The sequence below is a fragment of the Chroicocephalus ridibundus genome, chromosome 1 (genome assembly GCF_963924245.1).
Source record: "Chroicocephalus ridibundus chromosome 1, bChrRid1.1, whole genome shotgun sequence".
NCBI lineage: Eukaryota > Metazoa > Chordata > Aves > Charadriiformes > Laridae > Chroicocephalus > Chroicocephalus ridibundus.
The window spans coordinates 203,989,258-204,014,421 of record NC_086284.1 but is presented as its reverse complement, the minus strand read 5'-3'; the positions used below and the strand labels follow the sequence as shown (position 1 = coordinate 204,014,421).

The following is a 25,164-nucleotide window of genomic DNA, read 5'->3' as shown; positions in this document are numbered from 1 at the left end:
GGATTTTCTTAGAAGTAAACAATTCCATTTATCATTTCTACTGTCACGCAAAAGGATGTTAGCATGAGAACATGCTGCTTCACTTCAAGATAAAGACAAGGACACACAGGTGGCATAATTGCCGATGCCAAGTGGGAGCTGCCTGCAGGCTCCTCCGTTATGATTAGCCAGCAAAGTTTATCCTGCAGCCCAGTCATAAGTGCAGCACAGCACAGGTCTGAAGGCCAATTTATGTGGGCAGCACAGCCTAACATGGTGCAGCAAAGCCCTGTGTCAACTGTTATGTGGATCACTAACTCCTCAATGCGCAATGGCCTTCCAGTTCAGACCACTGCTGCTGTTCATCCCGTGTCTTGGGACAAACATCTAGGACACATGAGACCTACTGGAGGTACCAGTTCACTAGAGGACTCCACTGACTACAAAGAGAGCCTGGGGTGACTAACTGTGACTTGGATAGGTAACTTTTAGGTGAGATAAGTCTCTTCTGGAAATAATGCTGAGTAGCCCCCAGAACACTGGATTTTCAGTTCTTTGGTTTTGAGTCATTAATTATCCCATGGTCTCACGGGAGCATGTAGCAGGTGGGTTTCTTTCTGCAGTTCAGGATGTGTGCACTAGTCTAGCTTAGATGGGAGCATGTTTTTCCCAAGAGGAAAGGCTTTTCCAGACTTGTTTGTCTGCCTAGCATTTGGCATTAATTACACCCTATCAATTTCAGTTTCTGCTAGAGATTACTACAGCTCCCTTGTGGCCACTTCAGGTACCTATAACACTTATAAAATGGCTGTGATAATGTCCCATGTATCTATATTCATGGTGCATCTCTATTCTGCGCTCTCATGTCCTGTCTTGTGTAACGCAAAGTGTTTCACAGAGGATTAGAGAGTGGACTCAATGCAATGTGACTTCCCACATGTTGGCAGGGCGTCTTACTGGTGACACACTATTGCTCCAGTATTATTTGCATATTCATATCGTAGTGCTGCCATGGACAAGTAAGCGTTTTAGAAGCCTAGAGGAAAAGCAGCCTCTGCTCTAGAGGCTTCATTGTCTACACTTCCGCTTCTCTGTGAAGTAAGGTGTCATTTCTCATCTGCAAAAACATGGATAATTTGGGATCTTCCTAAAAGAGGGAAACTGCCTTGCTGACTGTGTTACGTTTCTGCGATAAAAATCAGAAACACCTCTTAGGCTGTGGTATGCCTGGTGGGACTGGCAGACTAGACTATTGTCCAGAACAGCTCATTGTTTTTTCTTCAATTAATTGATCTTCATTATCATCCATCCAAATAATCCTTTTATTGTCAGGACTGCCAGAGGTATGAAAAGACTGGGCCTGCAAAAATTAGATGTTAAGAAAAGAAGAGTATTTTTCCTTCATTTCTCTGGCTGGTTTGATTCATTGCAGGAGATACAATTATTTCAGGTTGCATTAGCTGCTCTTATTTTGGAGAAATTGGGTTTTGTTTTTAATTATACATGTATTCTTGTGTTCTTTCTGTTGTCTCTGCCTATCACTAGATACAAATAGACTGAACTGGATAATTTTGTGAATTGTTCACCTTAAACTTTTATGCCATCTGACCAGTTCTAGTTATATTGTAAGTGATCTTGGTTAAGGTGAATAAGTAAATCATGAGATGAGGTAAAACATGAGATGAGGTGATACCTGAGCATTAATAGCACTTTAAATTAAAGGCTTCTTTCAACTTTGTGGTTATTTTTTTCCAGATTATTTTCTGCATATATGCAGAGACGTGCATAGCTTCTTTGCAAAGAAAGCTTAGTGTGATTAGTGTGATTTTTTTTTCAGCCTTTGATATCAGGTCCTAATTATATGCATTGGGAATTCAGTCTTTCATACTGGGCATTTCATTTCCTGTTAACTATGTTAATGGCTATAAGCTGGTTACATTCCACTCTGGTAACTGATCTATCTGAAATATTTAGAGGATGTTCACGGCTACTTCTGTATGAGTGGAGACGAGAGTTCAGTGTAGGGTATTTTAAAGAGAGATCGATTATTTATATCTTTAGAAGGGCTGCTGAAACTTTAGCTGGTCCTAAAATCCCTTGAACTACATACAATGCAATAAACTGAGCCTGTTGCTTTTTTATCATTTTGCTAAATATTATTTTATTTGAAAGGAATTCATTCACATTCATTCAAGACATATTATTTTCTCAAAGCTGTAGTGATGGTGCCATCATTAGGTTTTTGCTGTTTATTTTATTAATGTCATCAAAGAACTGTTAGGAATCAAGATTGCTTTACTTAGTGGAGGTTGGCATTTCTTGAACATCACTGTTGATCAAGCTTTGCTGCTGTTGAAAACTGTGGAGTTTTTACAATTGACCTAAAAGAGGAGCATGGCAAGAGCTGGAGTTCTGAGATGATTCCAGCTGAGGTATTACAGCACCTAAAAATTAGAATCTTGGCACCAGCAAGGTGATGGAAATTTCTAAATATAGGTGGATTCCCTAGATAGTTGGGCAAAGATTTAGGGCTTTTGGAAAATTATCCAAAAAACTTGTATGGTAGGTAAAGGGAGCCACCTAGAGTTAATCCGTAGGAATCTCTAAATATAAATATGTGTCGGAACTCCGCCCTCTTACTGAAGTTTAGGAGCAAAACTGAGAGCTAAATGTTAACCCCCTTTATCTTTATTAAGCCCTCTCCTGAAAGCAGGCACCTAAATAAGATTAGAACCCCCTTTAACATGTTTTTAAAATGCTACTGAAGGATTAAGATACTTACTGCATTTTATATTAGAGAGCATTAGGAAAAAAAGGAATAACATAAATAATATATGCCACAAGGATGGGTACAAGTCTCTCTCCTTCCAGTTGAGAAATCTGACTGGTATAGTGTATAATTGGGCTCTTTCCAATAACTCTGTCTTCAGACACGTGATTCCTGCCTCTTAGCAGTAGTTTCCTTGCTTCAGTGGGAAGATTAGAAGGTGCCCTCCCTTTGACTCCTCTTTAGTCTGGACTCTAGCCTAGAAAAATGAGAATCTGATGCCCTGCAAGCTGAGAAGAACTTAGTCTGAACCCAGTTCTTGGAAGAGATTTCCTAACCATTAGCCTGTCATACACCTCCTCATCTTGCATCTCTAGTAGCTGTAGTGTTTTGTGCTGGACTTCAAACTCTTGCTTTCATATTCCGTGCTGTACTGGATCTTCTGGGGAATTAGACAGCATTTGGGCACACCTGTAGACATGAGCTGTGCCCTTAGCTTTCTAGCCTGGAGATCTTCCGTGCAAGCACCGACTCCCAAGTTTCCTAGGAAGATACCTCGGTGATTGGAGCTTAGGCTCTGGTATCATCTTATTGAATAGAGGTGCCTAAATTTGGAATACGTTTTATTTTAGATGTTAAAATAAGCACTCTGGATTGCACTTGGAAACCATCCCAATATCTTCTGAAAATTGAAGCTGCAATTTGTCTGAAATGGTGAATCCCAGGTGTCATGTTCCCCTTTCTCTCTCCTGTTTAGGTACATTAGAGAGGCATCTTGTCAGCCAGACACAGAAACTTAAAAGATGGGTCAGTCAAGAGTTTATAGTTGCATTACACATAATTTTCTAGAAGATAAAGCTTTTCCCACATAACTTTGCATATTTGTGAGAATAATAGTGCTGTAATAAGGGCAAACATACTTGGACAGCAAATGGCAAGTCAGGTCCTGATTGCCCAGTCGGGGGCATGCATATGGGTTCCAGAATCACATGCCACATGTTTTTAGACTTCCATGGAGGAAGTGTTAATCATAAGCTGTGCCAAGGAAGGTGAGGTGAGCTTTAGACTGTACCTAGAAGCATTTCCTTGGGCACTTACGTTGGACTAATATCATAGAATCATAGAATTGCTGAGGTTGGAAGGGACCTTTAAGATCATCAAGCCCAACCATTAACCTACCCTGACAAAAACCACTTCTAAACCATGTCCTTTAACTGCTGATGCCAGCCACTTAATTAAGATGTACTTTTGATCCCTTTCGTATTCCAGGGTGCTTATAATTAAGATTCTGACCATTCAGGTTGCTTTATAGAGTCTCAAAGTGCGTATTGATCAGTTGCTATAATTCTTTAAAATAGTATGGGTGTCCGAACAGGTTATCAGTTCTGCCAGCACTTCCATGCCAGTTTACTTTGCATGGAAGATGGAAACTTTGAATACATTTGGGAAGTATTTGTAAACATTTCAAGTGGATATGGCTTGTTCTGATTTTGGAACAGAAATTTCTTGACATCTAAGCAAGTAATCTTGCTTAACTTGCTACACAAAAGACTGAAGCCCTCTGCTCTTCAAGACATCAATGAGTTAATAGATGATAGTACTGCCTGGGTACAGTGTGCAGTTTTAATCTAACATCCCTTTTCATTATACTTCCCTCTTTAAGCCTAACAGCTGCTACAGGTAAGTCCTCTTTTTGGAAAGGCAAGTGACTGGTATGTTCTCCAATATGTTTTGTAGGGCCTGCCCCCCTTCTCCCTCCCCAAAGCTAACAGCAATAAAGAGACCATCTCATCAGCAACACTTGCCCTTCCTCCCCATATGATTTCTCTACTATTTAGCCAACATTGTATACAATGCCATGTGTCAATAGGGCACTGGGGAATTGTCCATACCACAGGCTTCAGGCTGCAGCACATCTTGGTATCATCTTTCTTTAAAGCCTGCACTGCAAGGGGGAAGCTGTAAGCGTTAGGGATGATGGCTGGTTACACCAGAAGGAAGTTACAACTGTGCAAAGTGAAGCACAAAGTGCAGCAAACAGAAATTGGTGGTGCAATAAAACCATCAAACTGACTGAAAAAAGATCAGTTTATGAGAACTGAAAAGTGTCTCTTCCAATAAATGCCTTGAAATTCTAGAAAACCAGGCAAGAATCAGTAAGTTTTCTTAGCTTTCTGGAGGTTTGATACCAAACCTTTAAAAAAAGATTACTGATCTTAAATCCTGTCTCTCAGAAACAGTGTAAGAATCTTTTTTTCAGAGAGCAGAGAAAGAAAGAAAGAAAACAATTGCAGAGCTATTACCATCAAAGACATGACCTCCACATGGCAGAGGAGTTGCTTTTGGAATCCATAATAGTGCTTTCTTTGAGACTGGAACCCAGACACTCTGACTGAAAGGAAAAACTCCATCAGAAATCAATTAAGTCCAGTTAAACTCGAGTATTACTTCAGGATAAAAAGACTGGGTTTTTTTTTTTGAACTTCTAAAAATTTAATGAAAACAGTATTTTAACAAGGAGCTTACTTGCAAAGCCAAAATTTCACTGTTGCTGTATCCAGTTATCCATAATTCTTATTATTTAATGTCTAGCTATCGTACATATGTAACCTCGATTACAGTAACAGGTTTTAGTGTGTTCGGCTTTGTGGCACCCGTGGTATGTAAGGAGGTTATTGTCTTCAAGTTACGGATAGAGAAATCTGGTTTAGCATGAGATTATGAGAGTATAAGTTAGATGAGATCTCATCTAACTTTAGCACTTTAGAAGTTAGTTATCTAAGTTAGTTGTCTGGTCTCTGTCCCCCATTGAGGGAGAAGACACTCCAGGAGACAATCAATCCCCGCCCTAAAATAAATAGGCTAAACCAGCCACGGAGGTGCCTCTTTGTGTTGTCAAGAGTTAGAGCCCCAAACGAGACATGTCATGCCAGTTAAGATGAAGCGTCCCCTCAGGGACATGAGTGGGATGGGGGAAGCAGAATGTGCTCTCCCACCTCCAGGGACAGACCCATAACCATAAACCGTTCTTCCTCTCTGCTAGTTAGTCAGTAATTGATGGGGTTTGCTATTCCACTGCAGGCTCAGCTTTTCCTTAATTTTTACAAACTAGGCGGGGAGAGGCGTGCTTGGTAGTAGTGGTGTGTTTAAATTGGAGGCCACAGTGAAAATCCAGTTGTACCAGGAAGCGGTGCTGGTGACTCAATAAACAGCATGGCAATAAGTGTCCTGGCGCGGTGCTTTTGAGCATTGCCTTCCCAGTTGTGCTGTAGGTTAAATCTCAGAGCTGCTAGTCATTACAGGATCATACTTCACAAGAGCAAAGTACTAAACCTCAGACAAATTATATGACAGGTAACTCTGTCCTCCTTGCCCTTACCTGCAGCTTCACCTAAATTACACAGCCTCATGCACAACCTGATCTCAACTTTTCTGAGCCCAGGTGGAGTTGCTGTCTTCTGTCCCAGAGATAGCTGCAGTCTGGAGCAGGTGAAGGGAGCTAAGTATGCAAGAAGTAAAGCCCTTTGGGATTTTAGATGGAGATGTAATATATCATTATTTCATGAAGTTACATAACTTTTAGAGTTGAGATTTTGCAATATCCCCATTAATGTAAATGGTTCACTGCACTTGACGCTCATGTTCCTGCAGCAGCCCGGAGCAGCACTCTTCCCACAATAAGCACAAAGCAGAACAACAAGCAAAGAGGAGCAGCAATGCTTGTATTTGACTTGCGGTTCTGGTTTTGCTTCATCTGGGTGCCTGCCCACAGCAGGGAGATGACCAAATATTTGTGAGCAGTTCAGATCCCCTGCCCTTCCCACCCTCACCCAGCTGGTGGTGAAAGTAGTTTAACTATGGGCAAGTACAGGCCGTTCACCATGGATGTCTGCAGCGCTAAAACCAGTGCAGCTTATGCCAGCTTAAATGTGACTTTCAGTTCACGTTGCTGCTTTACATCTGTAATTCTACATTTGTTGCATTATGAATCCTTTCAAATTACTCTGTGGTGTATTTTAGGGACTCAGAATAACAATGGGTAGATCCACCCCTTCTGCAGAGACACAGCCAAGGGAAGGGAAGAAATCTAAGGTATTACACACCTCTGTCAGGGAAAGCCTCAAATGCATGGCTGAGACCTCCTCACCATGCAGGTCCAGAGCTCTTCAGGGAAGAAAACTGACCCCTCGTCAATGTGCTGTGAAGCTGTTGGAAGCAGTTCTCCGTGGCAAGAGCAAGCTGCCTGGAAACCTCCTCATTGCTGGCCCAATTTTAACTGCTCCTCTCTGTCATCATCCCCTGGCACCACAGCTTTAATAAGACTAGTATTGTTTTGGCAGATGAACCCAGAGGGAGTTAGTGTAACTCTTGGCACAGAAAGCTGACTGTTCTTCAGCTCTGTCCTTTCCCTCCAAACTCATAATCTCACAGATCATTCCCGGGGTGTTTCCAGCTTCCAAGGGCTATCAGCAGTGTCTGTGGGACAGGATGGATATTTGTTCTTCACAAGAAATCCTTGGAACAAGAGCAGCAAAAGAGATGGTCAAATACATGTGTCTTAGATTGCCTTGGCTATCCCAGCCTGAGTGGCCTGGTATCTTTTAGGGAGCTGTAAAACCGTCCTTTGAGCTGAGTTTGTTTAGAGACTAGGAGGATTTTTGAGGCCTGTGCTGTACCAAAGGCTGGGCGCAGCATATGACATTGTGGAAACTGTCCATAGCCATTCCAGGGACAGGGCCATGATTGAGGACTCTGGCTCCAAAGCAGAGACAGCTTGTTTTAGTAAGACAGATGGTATTACCTGGTCTGGGAACATGGTGATTCAGAAGCTGCTTCACATACAGCTCAGCCTTGTGTTTGGCAGAGGTAGGCTGATGCTGGGAGGTTTAAGCTGATCAACTTCTCTAATGTATGCCTTTTTGCAATTCAGAGTCTTACACTGGCTTCTAGAGCCAGCTCAGTGACGCCCTGGCCCGGTTGTGCAGTTCAGAATAGCTCTGTGCAAAGGAGGCTTTCCATGCTCCCCTGCCTGACCTGGGTGTCTCCTGCTGCACCATGGAAGTCTTTCACAGTTTGAGCAACAACGTTTTTGTTACAATTCTCTTTTAACATGTGTCTGTTTAATTCAATTTCTACATCTGTAAGCGTACCAGACCTTGAATATGGCGTAGAGTTTCCCTGATTCCAAGTGAAAGCATTCAGAGTGGGCTATGAAGTGGATGTTTATTCTGCCTGATCTGTCATTTTGTTTTCATGCTAATACTACCCCTGTTGCTATGCTGTAATCAGCTGTTATGGAAACAATACATTGTCCCTAGGGTAAGTTTAGAAAAGCATTCACCCACAACGCACCCACAGATAAATCCAATTTTAGCAACATGGTGTTTAGAGCATTATACTATGCTCATGGAGCATCAGCAAGATGCGCTCGCTTGCAGCCAGCTCCAGATTACCAGTTTCTCTGTATTGTTTCTCAGGCCCTACATGTCCATTGGAACTCTACGCGATCAAGTCATCTATCCAGACTCAGTGGAGGACATGCACGAGAAAGGCTACCAAGATCAGGATTTGGAGTGTATCCTGCATATGGTTCATCTGTACCACATAGTTCAAAGAGAAGGAGGTAAATTGCACATTTTTGGAAAAAGCTTTACAAAATCCATTCCTCGTTTATGTGTCTTAGTGTGACTGAACTTTACTTACTGAACTGGCAAAACTGGATCCAGACTTTTTGTGGTTGTGGGAGCTGCACAACCACATGGTTGTCGCTCCTGATGCTAATGGAGGGAGAAGAGCTAAGTGCTCCTCTCCTCCCCAGTGAATCCATGCCCAAGCTGAACATCCTTGTTCTCTTGTAATGGCCAGTCTTTTCATGGTATTGTGAGATCAGTGACCTTCTTTCATTTTCTTAGAAAATGTGACCTGATTTAAAACCTTGTAATATCACTAACTACAAAAACTCAAAAGCATGCGAGTGAAAGGAGAGTCAGGTCTGCTTTTACCTCCCTGGTTTGTGTGATCAGCAGGACTATGGGCCATAGGAAAGAGTGTCTGATAGTACAGCACCAGGGTGAACAAGTTAAAAATAACCAAACGACACTGGCTGGCAGTAGGGTGTTGCCATCTACCACTTACTGTTTAAGTTGCCATGTGTTCTCAGCGTTGTTTGTCCTAAGAGTAGGGGACAGTGTAAATACGCTGGCATAATAAATGTCAAGATGTTAAGGGCTTCTTTTGTGTCTTAAGGAACTGGAGCATTTCATGGCTTTTTTTTTTTTTGGCATAGCAATAATTTTCATCCTTTCATTCCCACCAGCCAGTAATCTCTGGTTTGAATTTCCTCCCCATCATTATGCTTTTAAAACAGACATAGGACAAAGTTGGTAACATTTAGAGAGAACAAGTTGGATCTTCAAACCCCTCTAAGGAGCTGATGTCGGGAGTGCTGGATGTACCCTGCCTCTTTCTGCCAGCTGTCAGTGCTCCTTTTTGAGAGGGTACTTGGAGTCCATTAACTTGTAATGGGCGCGCTTGATGTTTCTCCGGATCATTCTGACAATAAAGAGTAGTTCTTCAGTCATTGGGAATCCCAAGGCAACGTCTCAGTTCCCATTCCTGGATGGCAGCCTGTTGCTCTGTTCAAAAGGCAGAAAGTGTGTCAGTATGCATGGACACTCATCTGGTGTCTTCTCCGCACATTTTAGCCTGGGGAGTTGTAATCATGTACAGCAGCAATTGTATACCTACAGATTCATAATATTATTCAGATCTGATATTATGACACAAGGATTGAAAAAGTGGGCAGAGCGCTAAACTCAGTGATCGAAATAATTGCAGACTCCTCTACTCCCTACACTGATATTATAACTATTCCTGTTAGTATTCCTGAGTCACTTCACTGGGTGCCCAGATTGCAGAAGACTACGCAGATGTGTTGGAATGGGGAGCTGGAAAAGGAGGAGCAGTTAAACTGTCAGTGGCAAGAAGCCACTGTGGAGTGTGCATTCGTGGCGTGCTGGTACTTGTAGATGTACTGAGCAACACATGACCCTCAACACATGGCCAAAACCATATCCCCAGCAGCCCCTGAATGCACGTTGTTGTGGTTTATAACCCTGCAGCTGGAGCATGATGATGGAGCAGTTACTGCGCTCCACGCACGAGGTGCCGTTGGCTTGGGTCAGTGTTCTGTATTGCCAAACTGAAAACCCAGGTTTGGATCTGTCTCGCTCTACTTTCTGTGCCAAAGGACAGTAGTCCCTTTTTACTGCCGACCCCATTCTTGCTCTTCTGCCTGTCAGTCTGTGCGTGTGAGACACACACAATCTATAAAAAAGCATAGAGGATGCTGTTAACGTTCACTGCTGCACTATTGAAACTCCACTCAGGATAAGGGCACACTGTGCAAAAGTCCGCACAAACGTTTTAAAAAAAGTGTCCTAGGTACTTTGCAATCTAAAATGACAGAATTGGGCAAAGCCGGAAAATGGGGAGAGATTACCACATACCAGGAAGTTTTTAGGACCATAATACACTTACTTGTTCCCTTTTCTCCTTGAGCATTTGCAGGAAACAAGTACCAAGGTAGGAGCAAAGAGGAAATCCGTGACATGTGATTTGACGCGTTACATGGATTTCATATACTTACATATTCTTTAGAGCTCCCTCAGTCTAGGACAAAGACTCATATTCTGGTTTTTGAACCAGAAAGCCAGAGAAATATGTCTTGAAAGTGAACAATTGAATTTTTTGTTTATGCATAGCTGAATGAGTTTTTTTATTCCAATTTTTATTTTATTCTTTTACTTAAAATCTGATGTTTAAACTAAAATGCTTTCTATTAAAAATAGAACTTTTTTTCTTTGCAAAGTAACAAAAAATCCCGTATAAAGCTTGTAGAACGAGGGATTTGTCCCAAACTGTCTTTTTCCTTTTTGCAAACTGCTTTGATGGTTGACAAACACTGGCATTTTCCAATAGAAAAAAGTTTTCCTGAAGAATTCCTATTAAGTTTCTAATTACATATTATATGCACTTTTTGAAAATGTACTACATCTGAAAAAAAATCAATGAAACCATGTTTAGTTATTCAGATTCTTGTGGATATACGGGACATGTCCATGCTATTTTGAACCGTCCATTCTAAGAATGTAGCTAACTATCTGTCCATCATCAAGTTATAGAAATCTCATATAATTCTTCAATATTTTTTTCTGTAGATCCTCTTCTCCTTCAGAGCCTTACCTCTCTTCTCCTTTCACCTATCCCCTGCAGTATTAAGCCTCTGCCAGACAGCAGGCTCCTTAGGGCATGACCCTGTTGTGCTTTAATTGACCATGAATGTCACACGTGTATAATATGATGCTTTGCAGTTTTGTGTTCTGCTCCCTGTGGGCAGTTATGAAAGAGGCAGATGGAGCCAGGAGTGTGCAACTCTGACTCAATTTATTTGTCCTGGTGTACCTTTATTGTCTTTAGATGAATTACTTCCACATTGCATCAATACGTGGGTCACCAGATTCCCAGTGTAAAGTAGCCAACAAGAGCCTGGAATTGTTCTTGTTGCTGTCAATGGCAGAAATTCCTCTCTTTTTCTAGGAATAAGGTTTGGTCCAGTTAGAAGTAAATAGAATGGTTACAAGAATAAGTAGCCCAGTTTGGCATTTAGCATCTGTGTTACCCTCATGAAACTTTTTTCAGTCGGTAGAACCAGAATACATCAAACCCACCAAAATCACCAAAATAACATCTCCCTCCCTCCCCACCACCACCATTCCAGATGTCCCTGAGCCCAAGCCCTGGAAGAACCCATTGCAATGGCTGTTGACCGTAGCCCCCTTGCTGCTAGGGACAGAATTTCCTTCCCACTGAGGCCCACACAGATGTTTTTCTCACCTGCTGGATATTAGAGGGATGCCATTTTATTACTTGCCTTTATATTATCAATAAGGTGCCCCCATCAACACCTGCAAAGTTGCTAGCTGTACCAAAACAATAATTTCATACAAAATGAGGATAGCAAAGAAGGTTGCATGCAGCATGGGTGGTGAAAAGGCATGTCCAGAAATCATGGGTAATCGCGTGGACATGTGCAGTGGATATAGATAAAGTGGTTCCTTTTTGACCTGCTTTGAAGATCTGCGTATATTTAGCAAGTGCCAGTGGTGACATGGCCTTAGGCTGCCAATAGCCTGTCACATGAGGGGAGCCGTGAGTACGTGTAGCAGCACGCTGGATGCGTGACCGGGCCTGTCAGGTTGGGGCTGGTGACATTACTGAACAAGTTCAACCTGTTTAGGGTTTCTCAGCACCCCAGATTATAATTATTCTTCATTATTTTGCACGTTTGTCAGATCTTTGGGTCTTGTCCAGGGAACCTTTGTGCTAGGCCATGTATAAACACAGAGACAAAAACATTTCCTCTTTCCGAGATTTTTTCATCTGATCATTTTAGCTCTGGATTTGCTTTTGTTGCTGGTACCAGCAGGAACTCTGGAGTGCTCTGGCGGCTTTTCCAGTGGCTCTGAAATCCAGAGACACAAATCCCTGCAGTGTCACGCTGAGCTGGGGCTCACACCATCAAAGAGGTGGTCTCTTTGTTCTTTCCCCAGCTAAGGCTTGCTCTTGCATATTCATCCTGCACAGCGCCCGGGCTCTCTTCCATTTTGACAACCGCCTGGGGACATACGCTGTGCAGGAGGCCTCCATGTTCAAAAACTCATCGGGGTGGATGCTCTGGCTGTAGTTTGCTGCAGCAGCCTTTCACACTTCGCAGTAACTGTAACGCTCCAGTCCATGTCTGATGAGGTGCATTGGAATGTAGATCTGGAAAAGGAATTTTTAAATGTACATTTTTATGGCAGCTGGGTGCTTTGTCTTGCATGTAAATCTGAGGATTCACAGGGATGAAGGATACACGGCACTACAGACCCCAGATATAACACTTTTTTGTTGCCAAATTTAGATTGCTTTTTCCTTCAGAAAATTGAGGTAAAAAGGAATTATAAAAGAAGCCGTGCGAGAAAATGAAATGCTGCTAGCGTAAGGCTATCACTAGTTTCTGCTGACAGCTCTGTGTATTTCTACCGCTGTTGCTCTGCCCCAGCACATTACACATGCTCTTTGTCTTACTGGTTGCAAAAGGCGTTTCTGTGCCATCCTGTGTTCATCACATTTGTATCACACCGTGTGCAATCAAAGGCTACATGTAACAAGAAGCTGGGCAAGGAATATGGACTCTGAAACCCAGGATTATGTTTGTACGTACTGTTTCATGGACAAGCATTTTCATTTCTTCATCTGTAAAGTGGATGTAGCTGCGGGTGACGTAAGCCACTGACTTGGCTGATATTTTCAGAACAATAATGACCTTCAGTGACCTGCGTCGTGTCAGCAGGAAGAAAAGAGAAACAAGTAGGTGCATTATTCTTAATGCGCAGCAGGGAGTCAGTTTATTGTGAGTTACAGTGCCTAAGTGTTCAGGGGAAATTGTTCAGACATTAGAAAATAGTTTTTAAAAGGGGTAATATTAAAATGGATCCTTCCTTATCTGTTGTTTGAGACATTCCAAGTGGCAAACAGGAGAGTTCAGGGAGGGAGCTAGGCAGGAGAAGACAAGACACACTTCTAATATTCAGTTAGAATGTAGGCTGAAGTGACCACAGAGATGACTACTGTATCCTGGTAAATGGAGGCTGTATCTTATACCTTTAAGGAAAATAATAGAATGATTTTGCTGACAAGATGATGCTTCTTCTTGAACTTCCTTCCTTGTCTTTTAATAAGTGTTTATAAACCAGCTCATCTGGAAGCAACTGTATGAACACAGGCACTGCTTCTGCAGGCACACGTGCACACACAAACCCACACACCCCCCAGCTCAGATCTAGATCCCGGGAGCTTGTCTATATTCTCAGCTTAAAAATAATAGAATATAAGCAGTAGCCTGAACATTGTCTTCAGAAGCATAGTTGTTTCTGTGGCTTTCATGAAGGACTATTCCCATCCCTTGCACCTGGAACCCTTTGCCAAAAAGGAGCGCTCCAGGCATTTTTACAGTCTTTTTTGGAAGCTGAAGGTGTTGGTGGAACAGCACTCCAGCTCTTTGGGTGGTCCCAGCACTGGGACTGCTCAGCAGCAGCAGCCTCTGTGTGTGTACTCCCTTTACCAGAGTTCATTCAAAGGATGATGATTCCGTTAATCATTACACAACTCTGTCTTTGCTAGGAGCCCGCTGATAGAAAGCACTGTGTGTGCCCCTGGGGAGGTGGTGTGTGCCCATTGTGATCCTTAAACAAGAATGGAAGGAAACAAAGGAAAAACGATAGGATCACTAAAGGTGATATATTTCTGGTGCGTGCATGCCTGGTTTTTCAATCTAGCCATATACACATATATTAAAAAAACATTATATTACATTTTACAATTTTACAGAGAGAAAATTCTTGGAATTCACTCACTAGCGTTATCAAATGACTGTTTTCAGTCACACAACCTCTCACCAGATGCTTCACTGAGGTTTTTTTCAGACCTAGCGAGCCCTGGTGTGGCACCAAGTACGGGCAGAGCACTCCCCAGCCTCCTGCACTGCCAGAAGCCCCACTTATCTCACCTTTGGTCAGGTATCGGAAATGACACAGCCCACCCTCCTTGCTTGACCATGTTTATAGTCTTTCTGGCACATGTTTGTTTGCAGTTGGGCAGTGGTAGAAAAGGGGTTTTGGTTGTGTTTTTAATTTTTTTATTTACGTTGCTGGGGCTGATTTGGAAAAATGTTCTCTTCCTCACTGGGCCCCGCTCCAGCCGCCTGTCTCATGAATAGATGATCTAGTGAGACAAATGTCTTAACAGATTTTCTCTGCATCCACACTCTCCCTTTTCAAAACTCATCTATTTTCCTGTTCTATGCCTCTGGATTGTTTGATTGAAAACTTATTTTCAGCAGGGTAATTTGGTATTTGAAGTTTTTCATCAGTGGGAATGAATCATGCCAGAGTACTCACAGAAACACCAGTCCGCCGAGAGCGCAGATAAAATGCATCATGCTCCTATTGCCTGTACTTGAAAGTGATGAAGAAAGAAATCAGTTAGAGGCCATGCAGAATATTAAAGAAAGAAACGCAGTGTTATAACAGTTCTGGGTCATTTCTAAATACAAGGGTAGAGAGAGGTTTGTAGAGAAAACCCTCCTGTCTGTATGCAGTTTTGTATGATGTCAGCTGCTTGTCTGAGTCCACAGAACGCATCCCTGCGTCTGCATCAGTGTTTCTCTTGAGTTTGCTGGCAGTTGTTCTTTGCCTACAGTAGTGAGTGGAGTCCAGCACTGCTCTTTATGTTTTTTACACTTCATTTCTTTGAATTTGTTTTTAAATTTCCACTCACGCCTTTCAAGAAGGAGTAGCAAGTTGTTCTGTAAAACAAACATGACAGAAAAAAATGATTAGTTACAGAGGTAAAAGAGTTTTTTCCAAAGATATGGTAAGTGAAGTTTTTTGACAAGACCTACATGACCAAGAAGGTTAAATTCCACTTTCAAAATAGACATTGGGGCATTTTTCCAACTGGGTACCAGTGGAAAGACATTGAGGTATTTCAGAAGATGTGATCCAGAACCCTGAGCTGTCTCTTCTGCAATGGAAATACTCTTTATGATTTTGGTTGCAGATTGCAGAGAAGAGTGAAGATGCATTTTCTTCATAAGTTTACATTGTCCTGACATGTTTTGTTTGCATTTTTTAAAAAGGCTGGGATGCCGTCATGGATTGGAAAGATGTCTTATCAGGAGGAGAAAAACAAAGGATGGGCATGGCTCGGATGTTTTACCATAAGTAAGCATTTTTATTTGTTCTCTAAGTAGCATCTGAAAATGAGGAAGAGTTTTGGAGGCTTGCTGTAATAGTTTGAGCAGTAGTAGACTATAATCTCCATGCAATATGCAATACTGCTAGAGGGTTGCATAGGACCGCAGACCTTGTCATTTATTCATACAAGCTCTGCTTCTTACTTAAGCTTTGCATTTGGCAACATAGCATTACATTTTCCAGATGTTCCTTTCTTTAACATCTCAGGCACAAGCATGTTCCCTGCATCTGTCCTACAAATTTTGCTGTTGCAAGAGGCTGTTGCAGAGGCTATGGGAGTTTAAAAGCCAAGCTCCAAAACTTCTTGGGTTTGGAGACTGCAAGCGCTGCAAAGGCAGCCCTGTCCACGCACAGCAGTGGATAAAAGTTTCTGAGTTGGCTGTGACTATCGCATGACTTGATGACAGGACAGAATAAAACTAGGGCAAACTAGAACGTAGATGTTAGATCACCGTGTACTCAGATGGACCAGGAAATAAACCCCATTTTTCCTGGAAGCTTGGTCTGCACCTGAATAATGCATGGAAACTTGATGTTGTTGCTAGCCAGCTTCCAGCTGTAGATGAGAAATTGCACTCTCCTTTCTGTTGTTCTTTCAATTAAACGTTGTACATGGGAATACTGTCCAAAACATAGAAGAGTAATGTTCTTTATCTGCTTTTGAAAGGCCAAAATATGCATTGCTGGATGAATGCACAAGTGCTGTAAGCATTGATGTTGAAGGAAAGATATTCCAAGCTGCAAAAGCTGCTGGGATATCCCTGCTTTCTATAACACACCGACCTTCTCTTTGGTAAGTATGTTCAAGGGTTTGTAATGGTGCTTGCTTTTAGCTTTCTGACAGGCAGTGGATTGGCCTTTGTTCTTTGTACTAGGGCAGTTGTTTAATCAATATCTACTGCACTTTCTAAGATAACTTGTCTACAATAATAGCAGTGTAAATGCATTTAGCATTGATTTTCTTTCATTCTTTGACACGTATTTATTCCTCCCTCTTATTTTTTTAAATGTGTTTCAGTTATTAACTATTAATAGCAACATGCAGGTATCTAAGAGGCAATTAATTAGCCCACCACACCACAGCCACAACAGATATCACCAGATTATTGTGTAAAGGTGACAAGATACAAGACCTGTCCTGGGGAAGTTTACCAGTGCTTGAGAGAAGATGGGAAATATGGCAAGTCGTTAAACTAGTCTTTGTTCTTCCATAGGAATAATACATCTGCTGTTTTAACTCCAGTTGTGCCCTCTGTCTGCAGGGTTCACAGGCTTTCAAAATTTAATAGTCTATTAAAAAAAGAAATATTGTAATTCTGAGAAACATCATTTGAATGAGGGATCACTAAGTATGGAAAAGTCCCTCAAAGGAAGCAAATGTAGTTGCTGAATACATAAAACAATGAAATACTTTAAAGGGCAAAAGGAGATCAAGAAGATGTAAGCTGACATTAGCAGAGAGCGTTTGTTCTGAACTCCTTGATCTCTAATGTCAGATTGTTTGCTTTTTTTAAACTGATGACAAAAAATCCATTAGCGGTCTGTGGCCTCAAATGAAATAAATTGTATTGGTGTCTGCTTCTCTGAAAGTGAACGGCTTCCCCAGCATTCCTCCTTCCTCTGTGGAGACCATGACAGTGGAAATGGCTGTCGTTGGATCAGGACCTAAATATTACGAAAACACATGCGTTCTGTTAGGAAAAAAATGTCACATAGACATTTGGTTTTAAAATAATTTAAATTACACTTAAAAAGAAAAGTAGTATTTAAATTTTTCAAAGTTTGGCATCATTTTGAAACCATTGCTCAAGAAAACAAGTATTTGAGAGCATCTTGCCTATAAATAATGGTGATACAGAGGGAAGTTCTGCAAAATAACTTGTGAGAAAGATCTTGTGAGTTCAGACTCCTATAGACATTTCTTGTTTCCTAGTACTAGTGCTATTCAGGAGGGTTTGGGATTGTTCTTGTAACCTCCACATTATTACTGAAATTATCAGAAGTCTGGTGATTTTGGGGGTTCTGGAGAAGTAAACAGAAGTGCTGAGTATTCAGAAATAAGCATCAAATGCCATTAACTTAAGGACGCTTCTGCAGGAACTGCACTGCCTAGACAAAAACCGGGTTCACATGCTGCTTTCTCCTCCTGAAGATTATACCAGGGAATATTTGCTCTTTTAATCAAAATATTGGCTACTTTCCTAGACCATAAACATTGGACATCTCAGTCAGCTATCTTAGCTTCCTGATTTTTTTCAGCTTTTGGTGGGGGGAAAATAGAGGGATAGGTTAAGCATTTGGTGTCACAAAGAATAATAGCAAGTGGTGAATGTAAGCCTGGAGCTGAATCTCTTTTGAGTCCCATGTCATAAGCTATTGAGTTGACTAAACTGTCACATTCCCTGGATGGGATTTATAATCACTGTTTAATGATGTGTCTCATCTTCTATAATTTATAGTGATAAATTACACAGTCATACCAGCAGCTCTGAGGGAACTCTCTGCTCTTCCTCTTGCACCTCCTGATAAATGTCTTGTCAGGTCTTGACAAACTCCGCATGTACACCTTTGAATATTTTTGGTGCACACACCCTGAAACTCACTGAAAGATCTGTGACTCCGACACAAACTTTTTTATTTTGACCCCTTGCAAACTGAACCGTGTTTTAGGACTGGAGGTTTCTTTAGATGGAGGGGAACATCCCCTCATTAGATGGAGGGGAACAAACTGAGACGTAACTCAAACAACCTAGAGCTCTATCGGTAGCATTAGGTGCACCGTGCTTGCCTGAATGTATTTTCTGCTAGGGAGGTAAAACATCTCTCGGAAAGTGAGGTAAATAAAATAAACCGGGATGACCATTCCTGGGGGAGAAGGGAGCCTTGCCTGCAGCTGCTCTTCAAGCTCCTGGAGAAAAAGGAGTCTGCTGGAGTTGCAGTGAAGGCAGCTGCAGCCACAGACAATGTTTCTAAGAGGGAGACCACCACCTTGGCCAGGGACAGCAGATGATGAGGGGACCCTCCACAGCCCTGCTGCCTGCTCCTGCCAGCATCAACACGGGTGAAGGCCACGGTGAGCCTGGCTGTGTGGGCTGCTCGAGGCAATGACTGCCCCAGGTGAGGAGCCCACATGGGTGCTGCTAGCTTACAGCTGGCACCTCGCGGCTGAGTTCCACTGGATGGCCTAGGGAGGTCCTGGTGACAGGCTTTGAAATACCCAAATCCCATACAAAAGAGTGTCCTGGGATTATGGGTCACTGAAAAAAAGTCTTACCTGGTGATCCAAAACTGGACAACTCTCAACTTCCTGAAAGGCACCGTTGAAAAGAGACACACACATCCAAATTCGTGTGCAAAAATGAACCATCTGTTCCCTGAGCCATTACTAATGTTTTAATTTCTGCTGCAGGAAGTACCACAGTCACTTGCTGCAGTTTGACGGACAAGGTGGCTGGCGTTTCGAGCAGTTGGACACCGCTACCCGTTTATCGCTGAGTGAGGAAAAACAGAGACTGGAATCCCAACTTGCAGGAATTCCTAAAATGCAACAGAGACTGAATGAACTGTGTAAAATTTTGGGAGAAGACTCAGTGCTTAAAACAATGGACAAAGAGGAATAAATAATTTATGTTTTATGTTTTTAAAAGTATTTTTTTAGTTAAAAGCATTACGAATTCAGCCATTATCCTTTGCATGCATTGTGATAGAGGCTTAGAGCATAGAGAAACACAGCCAGCAGAAAATAATGCTCTGAATGCTATGTAAGACTTTAGCGTTTTAGTATTAAGGAAGAAAGTGGTTGAACTGTGAAGAAAATAAGCAAGTGCACAGAGTGTAAGATTAGTCGTTGCAGCTTATGTTAATTCCTAGTGAAAGCCCGATTCACTGCAAAAAACTACCAACACACTTAGGTTTTGTAGGTGAATTTTTGCCTGAGACTTGGCCTGCAGAATGCGTTCTTGTACCAGGTCACTGGGTGCGTATGATATGCCTGCTACGCAGAGCAAACCTGGCATGAAACTCAGGCATGGAGCACGGCAGAGGCAGCATCTGGGTGAGTATGCAGATGCATGCAAAACTCTCATTTGGGTATAAGAAACATTCTTTCAGCCCGTGTAAAACCTGTTCTACTACTGAATCGCGTATGCACCTTTACCTGCACTTCCGTAGGAAATAACGTAACAGGCTGACCAGAAGGCAGCTGTCTGAGCAACCCACTGCCCTCGTGACAGAGAAGCAGGGATAGAGCTAAATATGTAATATACTTGTGCTGTGCTTTATGCCATTATACATAGCTTCAGAGGCTCTTTGCCCTTCATGATACATTGGTTCCTTTGGGAGATTATTTTCGTCCCCTATTTAGTAACCTCTGGTGGCGGGGGATGGAGCACTGGGCCTGGCATCGAGTGATTTAGTTTTCACTTGACTGAGTCGTTCATCTGCTCCATAGGTCTGATGCGGCCGGCGTCCTTCTCTAACCCAGTTCCTCTGCTGCTAAAATCACAATATAGACACTTGTTTGTTCCATGAGACACTTTGTGACGGGAGGGACTGTAGGAGAGGAAAATGTCAGTTTCTAACAGTACACTGAATTCTCAGGCATGGCTGTCCTGCCAATTAAAATGCTCAGCACTTACTAAGGTCTGTGAAAAGTTAAGAGCATTCTGTAACCACTAATTAATATGCCTGCCATACTTCTGTAGAGTGGCTGAACACTGCCCTCCCTGTGAGCAAACGCACCAGTTAACAGCTTTGCTTTCAGATGCGCTCACTGGTTGTCCCGTCTCCTTTTCAGTTCAGTAGGAACCTGGTCCCCAGTCAGTCAGAAGATGCTTTGAACAGAAACCCCTGCAACAGTGCTGGCCTGAGTGCCTTGCTGGAGGCAAACCCCAGTGAATTAAAAATAAAGATGGGAATGAACTTAAGAGCTCCTGATCTGCTCTCTCTGACTGCAAGCGCATGGCAAATGGGCAGCTCGGGAGTGAAGATCAGGATGGGTAAGAGGTTTTGCAGATGGGTAAATGAGCCTTAGCCGAGATGTAGCAATCCTGAAGTTTTATGGTTCTTTTTTTTCCAAGAAGAAGTGTGATTCCTTAGAAGATTTCTGTCTGGTGTGCTTAGTCTGAGAGCGGCAATGCATAAGCTGCTAAGAACTGTTAAGAGAGGAGAAATATTTTGGGGGTATTTGCCGAGCTGAGAATGTTTGAGCACCCTGAAGTTAATATAAACCGTTTCCTTTTTCTGATCGCTTCGAGAACAAGGGGAACGTGAATTAACTCCGTCTGCCAAATCCCAGTCCAGCACACTAACCATTGGCCCATCTTCCTTCTCACTGTGTGCTCCTCCTGCTGCCCAGTGTGGCACTTGCACCAGAAAATGGAATAAGTCTGCTCCCGGTCCTGCTCCTCCAGTGTCTGTGGCTTGAATGTAACCCTGTAACTTGTCCTGGTGACAACATTTTGTTCCTCTCATTAGTTTTCTCTGCAGAGTCCCCTGGGACATCTCACTGACACAGAAAGGAACGCTCTTAGGAGCCTTTGAAAGGCATGAGAAATTAAGGTTCAAGATAATAAGATGTTTTGTTGTAAAGTGCAGACGGGGGGTCACTGCTGTGGTGGATGACATGTGTGTGCATTTTAATTTGCAAGTGTCTGTGCTTGTCCCTCTCCCTGAAGGCTAGCTTTCCTTCTTCTCATCTTCAAAGAAAAAATCAGAACAGCTAAGGAAAAAAAGAAGTCAGCCAAGAATCTGTTCTCGGTGAGCGTAAATGAGATGACTGATGATTTAAAAGCCTTGCACATTTCTGAGTTATGTTTCTCTAAGATGGTGATGAATCAGGCACGCACCATATGCGTGCTCTTGTCCCAGCTGCAACGTATCCTTCTCCTAGCGCAAAGCAGCCACAAAGACACCTTTCCACCTTTCCCGAGGCAGGAGCTGAGGTGGAGGAAGCAGCGCTATGGTTCTCCACCCCTCCGTTAAGCACTTTACCATGTGGCCGGGAGCTAAACCAGGGTTGTCCAGTCCCTGAGCAAGGAGGACACTGCAAAGTGCTGAACAATTGGCCCAATTCAGCAGAGCTCCAGGGATGGCCCTGCATGCTCCCAGCCTCCCACCGGAGCTCTCCCATGGTGCTTGGCTTGCTGGGAGCCATTATGGGCAAGTGCAGCGCCTGCAATCTGCTGTACGGCCTCGCAGCGATCCAAGCTGGGCATCCCTCACGGCACAACAGAAACACGTCTTCTAAGGAAACCATGTTTAGAAGAAGAACATTTGTTTACTGTTTTTTTTAAATGAGATTATGCATAAAACATACAAAAGATATGTAAATTACTGATGAAATTTTAATGAAAACGGAAGTCACACCAGGATCAATGCAACAGTATTTTCCTTGAAGTTTGATATGTATTTCTTGGATCCAGTAATAGATTTAACCATTCCCATTCAGTAATGTAGCGTAAAATATCCTAACATCTCACTCAGCTATTTATGTTCTTGTAGGCATGACAAGAACGTTAGAGGCTGGTTTAATAAGAAACCCTTCTCTAAATAGGAACTTTCTGAGTAATACTGAGCCATTTTTAGAAGGATTTTTTCTACCAGTGGCTTATTATTTTTAAAGTTGGTTTTGCGGCTGGAAGAGAAGCTGCCCTGGAGATTTTCTTTCTGAGTTGTTCCAAGGGCTAACTGAGATGGGAATCTTTGGTTTGTTGCAGGAGAGTTTTACCTCTGGTGTAATACAGGGCATAAGCCAGCTCATTTTGTGCTGCTTCAGATCCAGACGGGAAAGCCAGAGCAGAGGCGCACGCTCCCTGCTCAGGGAATAGTTCAGGGAGACGCTGTTCTGGAGCCGAGGTGTGGGGAGCACGTGGCCCTTGCAGTGCGAGAGGGTCAGAGCGGGGCAGGATGCCGTGGTGGAATCCTTTTTCGTGGTGCAATGAGAGCCGCTCATCGATGTTCATTCCCTTTTTGGCGTTCAGGAGCTGTGGCTCACCCGGGAGGTGAGGAGGTGGCTTTTCGGCCTTCCTTCTGCCGGTGGTATCTAGCTGGAGATGGCCAGAGCCAGCTCGTTGTGTCACAGCATCTGTGCGTTCGGGGCTGGATGCGGCAAAGCCTCCTGTGAGCACCCTCTCCCTCCCCCAGGGCTCAGGGCAGGCTGGACTTGCCTGCGGCTGCGTCCTGGAGTACAGATCCTGAGCAGAATTCATACCAGTCTCAGGCATGGTGTAACTGGGCAGTAAAAATGTGAAGTATCCACATCAGTCCATTCAGATAATGCTGGGATTTTTTGCGAGTCTTCAGAATGGGAGGGAACATTTTTTGCGCATGGGATTTCAGTATTTTAACCTAGGAGGAGTTTGTTTTTCACTTAGTTTTGGGACCAGACTCATTCCTGTCTTAGACTTGGAAGCCCTCCTTCTGCAGGGGTAGAAGCCCCCCCGTATCTTGTAAAGGAGTTTTTTGAAGCCAGTGGGATTTGTATTTGAGTGAGGAATGAAGGCCTGGGTATTCAATGGCATATTTTAGGCAAAATTGCAATAAAAATTATATCCTAAAGCAAATGAACACATCTACAATCCCCTCAACATGTCTGAATGACGATAATGCATGTCAAAGTCAAGTTTACGAGCCTGCGATCAGAGATTTCAATCGTATATAGAATGAAATCCCCCTACTGAGCTGGTCATGAAGCTTGAGAGAACTGAACTGCTAATTGAATGTGTCTTTGTTTTGTTTATGTTTGATATTAATGCCTTTTAAGAGCAGACAATTTATAAAGCAATAAATTATGCTTTACAGTTGTAATTTATTCCAACCTCAAATAAAACATGTTGCATTTACTTTGAATTTCCAGTGTTCCTTATGAATCATTCACAAAGCAGTCGGGACCTGCCTGCGTGTGCGCTGGGAGCCCCTTCCCATCCCTTGTTTCTGGGATGGGGTAGGAAAGCTTGGGGTGGATGTTGCGTCTTTGTGAGTTAAAACAAGTGTCTCATTCCTAGATCGGGCTGGCGTCAAAGGCTGCCGGGAGGTTTCTCGTGTCTCGCGCCCATCCACTTCAGCAGGGACCTGATTCGTGACAGGAAGGTGACAAAAGCTGCCACCACTCGCGGGGGGAGCTCTGCAGGGAGGCTGGCACCGAGCTGTGCGCCAGCGGACCGTGTCAGGAGCGCAAGATCAGGTGGCCTCAGCAGCGTCACTCCCAGAGGTTGTTGTTATGGTCGTCGTAAGATAATGTTATGCATAAAGCATCAATGTCTCAAATGTTGGCCTGGAAAAGGAGAGGGTTATTTTCTTAGGGATTAAGATAAAAGCTACAGTCTCTTTATCTCTTCAGACTACCAAGCTATGAGGACATAGGTTGACTCCTCAGCACCCAGAGCTCGCTTGTGTCTAGCACCTTCCCAGCTGCGTGACAGGGGACAGTGAGGTACCTTGTGGTGGTACAGGACCTGGATGATGCAGTTGAGGAGCCCATGGTGGTGGTGGTCACTTGAGAACTGGGTCCTTATGGGTGACTGAAGGCCTGTCCTTCATGCCACCCTTCCAGCTACTCAGAGGGAGAGCACTGACAGAGAGCAAAGTCCAGGATATGAGTCATGAGGAATGCATTTCTGGGGGTCTCTGGACCACATCGGGGCTTGTGCATCCAAGCAGGAGGAGACAGGGTGTTTTGTAGTGGGGGGGTGAGCCGAGAGCTGCAAAGTTCAAAGTTGCGCTTGAGTGTCACTTTTTTCGGTAAGACATGCTTTAGTGTCTGCTCTTTGGAGAGCATTCCTGCTTTCTGATCAGGCCACCGGAAGACTGGCGCCATGTGTTTGCTGTGAAGTGCTGGAGCCATGAGCCTCTGCCCAAGGGTTAAATGTTCCCAGAAGAGATGGGACAGCAAGGTTCGTATCACAGGAGCAAAATGCACTCCGGAAATATTCAGAGCAGAGGTGTTCAAAGGTTTCCCACAGCTGAAATTTTCTGGTAAGTGGGGAATATCTGGAAGAACACCTCACGCTGTCTCTCTATGGCTTTATTTCTGATTCTGGTTCATTCTGCAGCACCTGCTTTGTATTTTTTAAATTAGCATCTTTAACCTCATGTAAATGAGGCCATCTACAAGAGGGTAACAGTGGCATATTAAAAATAATGCATCCATCCAGTGCAAGTTTGATGTGTACGAACAATCTGTTTTTAAACAGATAATTAAAAAAGGGAGGAAGAGGTCGCGGTGGTGGCTGATGCAGGGCTGAGGAGCCAGCTGGGTCCTGGGGCTGAGCCCCCAGTGAGAAACCAGGCTGGGATGGGGGGGTGGGAAAAACCACTCCAAGAGAGCCCATAGGAGAAGCTGTGTGTTGGAAAAAGGGAATAATGAAACCTGTCTTGGATGTAAAATAATTATGCAATAGCACATTACTTTTCTTCTGTTGTCATCAAACATATAGAGACAAGCTGGCCCTGACACAGCATATGTAGGATGACACAAACAACAGAAGAAACAAAAATGTTCATTTATTGATTAATTTTAGCATGAAAATTGTCAAACACATTATTTAGATTGAAAAGTCT

General features: G+C 43.1%; 1 protein-coding gene across 1 annotated transcript in view; it reads left to right on the top strand.

The window, feature by feature from the left end:
* ABCD2 (ATP binding cassette subfamily D member 2) overlaps nucleotides 1-23,454 on the top strand; it is a 47,540-nt gene extending 24,086 nt beyond the window's left edge. Inside the window, exons 7-10 of the mRNA XM_063323406.1 lie at nucleotides 8,224-8,369; nucleotides 15,489-15,573; nucleotides 16,274-16,399; nucleotides 19,016-23,454. Of these exons, the coding sequence (XP_063179476.1) occupies nucleotides 8,224-8,369; nucleotides 15,489-15,573; nucleotides 16,274-16,399; nucleotides 19,016-19,226 (568 nt within the window). The 3' untranslated portion in view covers nucleotides 19,227-23,454. The remainder of the gene's footprint in view (nucleotides 1-8,223; nucleotides 8,370-15,488; nucleotides 15,574-16,273; nucleotides 16,400-19,015) is intronic.
* Nucleotides 23,455-25,164: the final 1,710 nt, after the last annotated feature.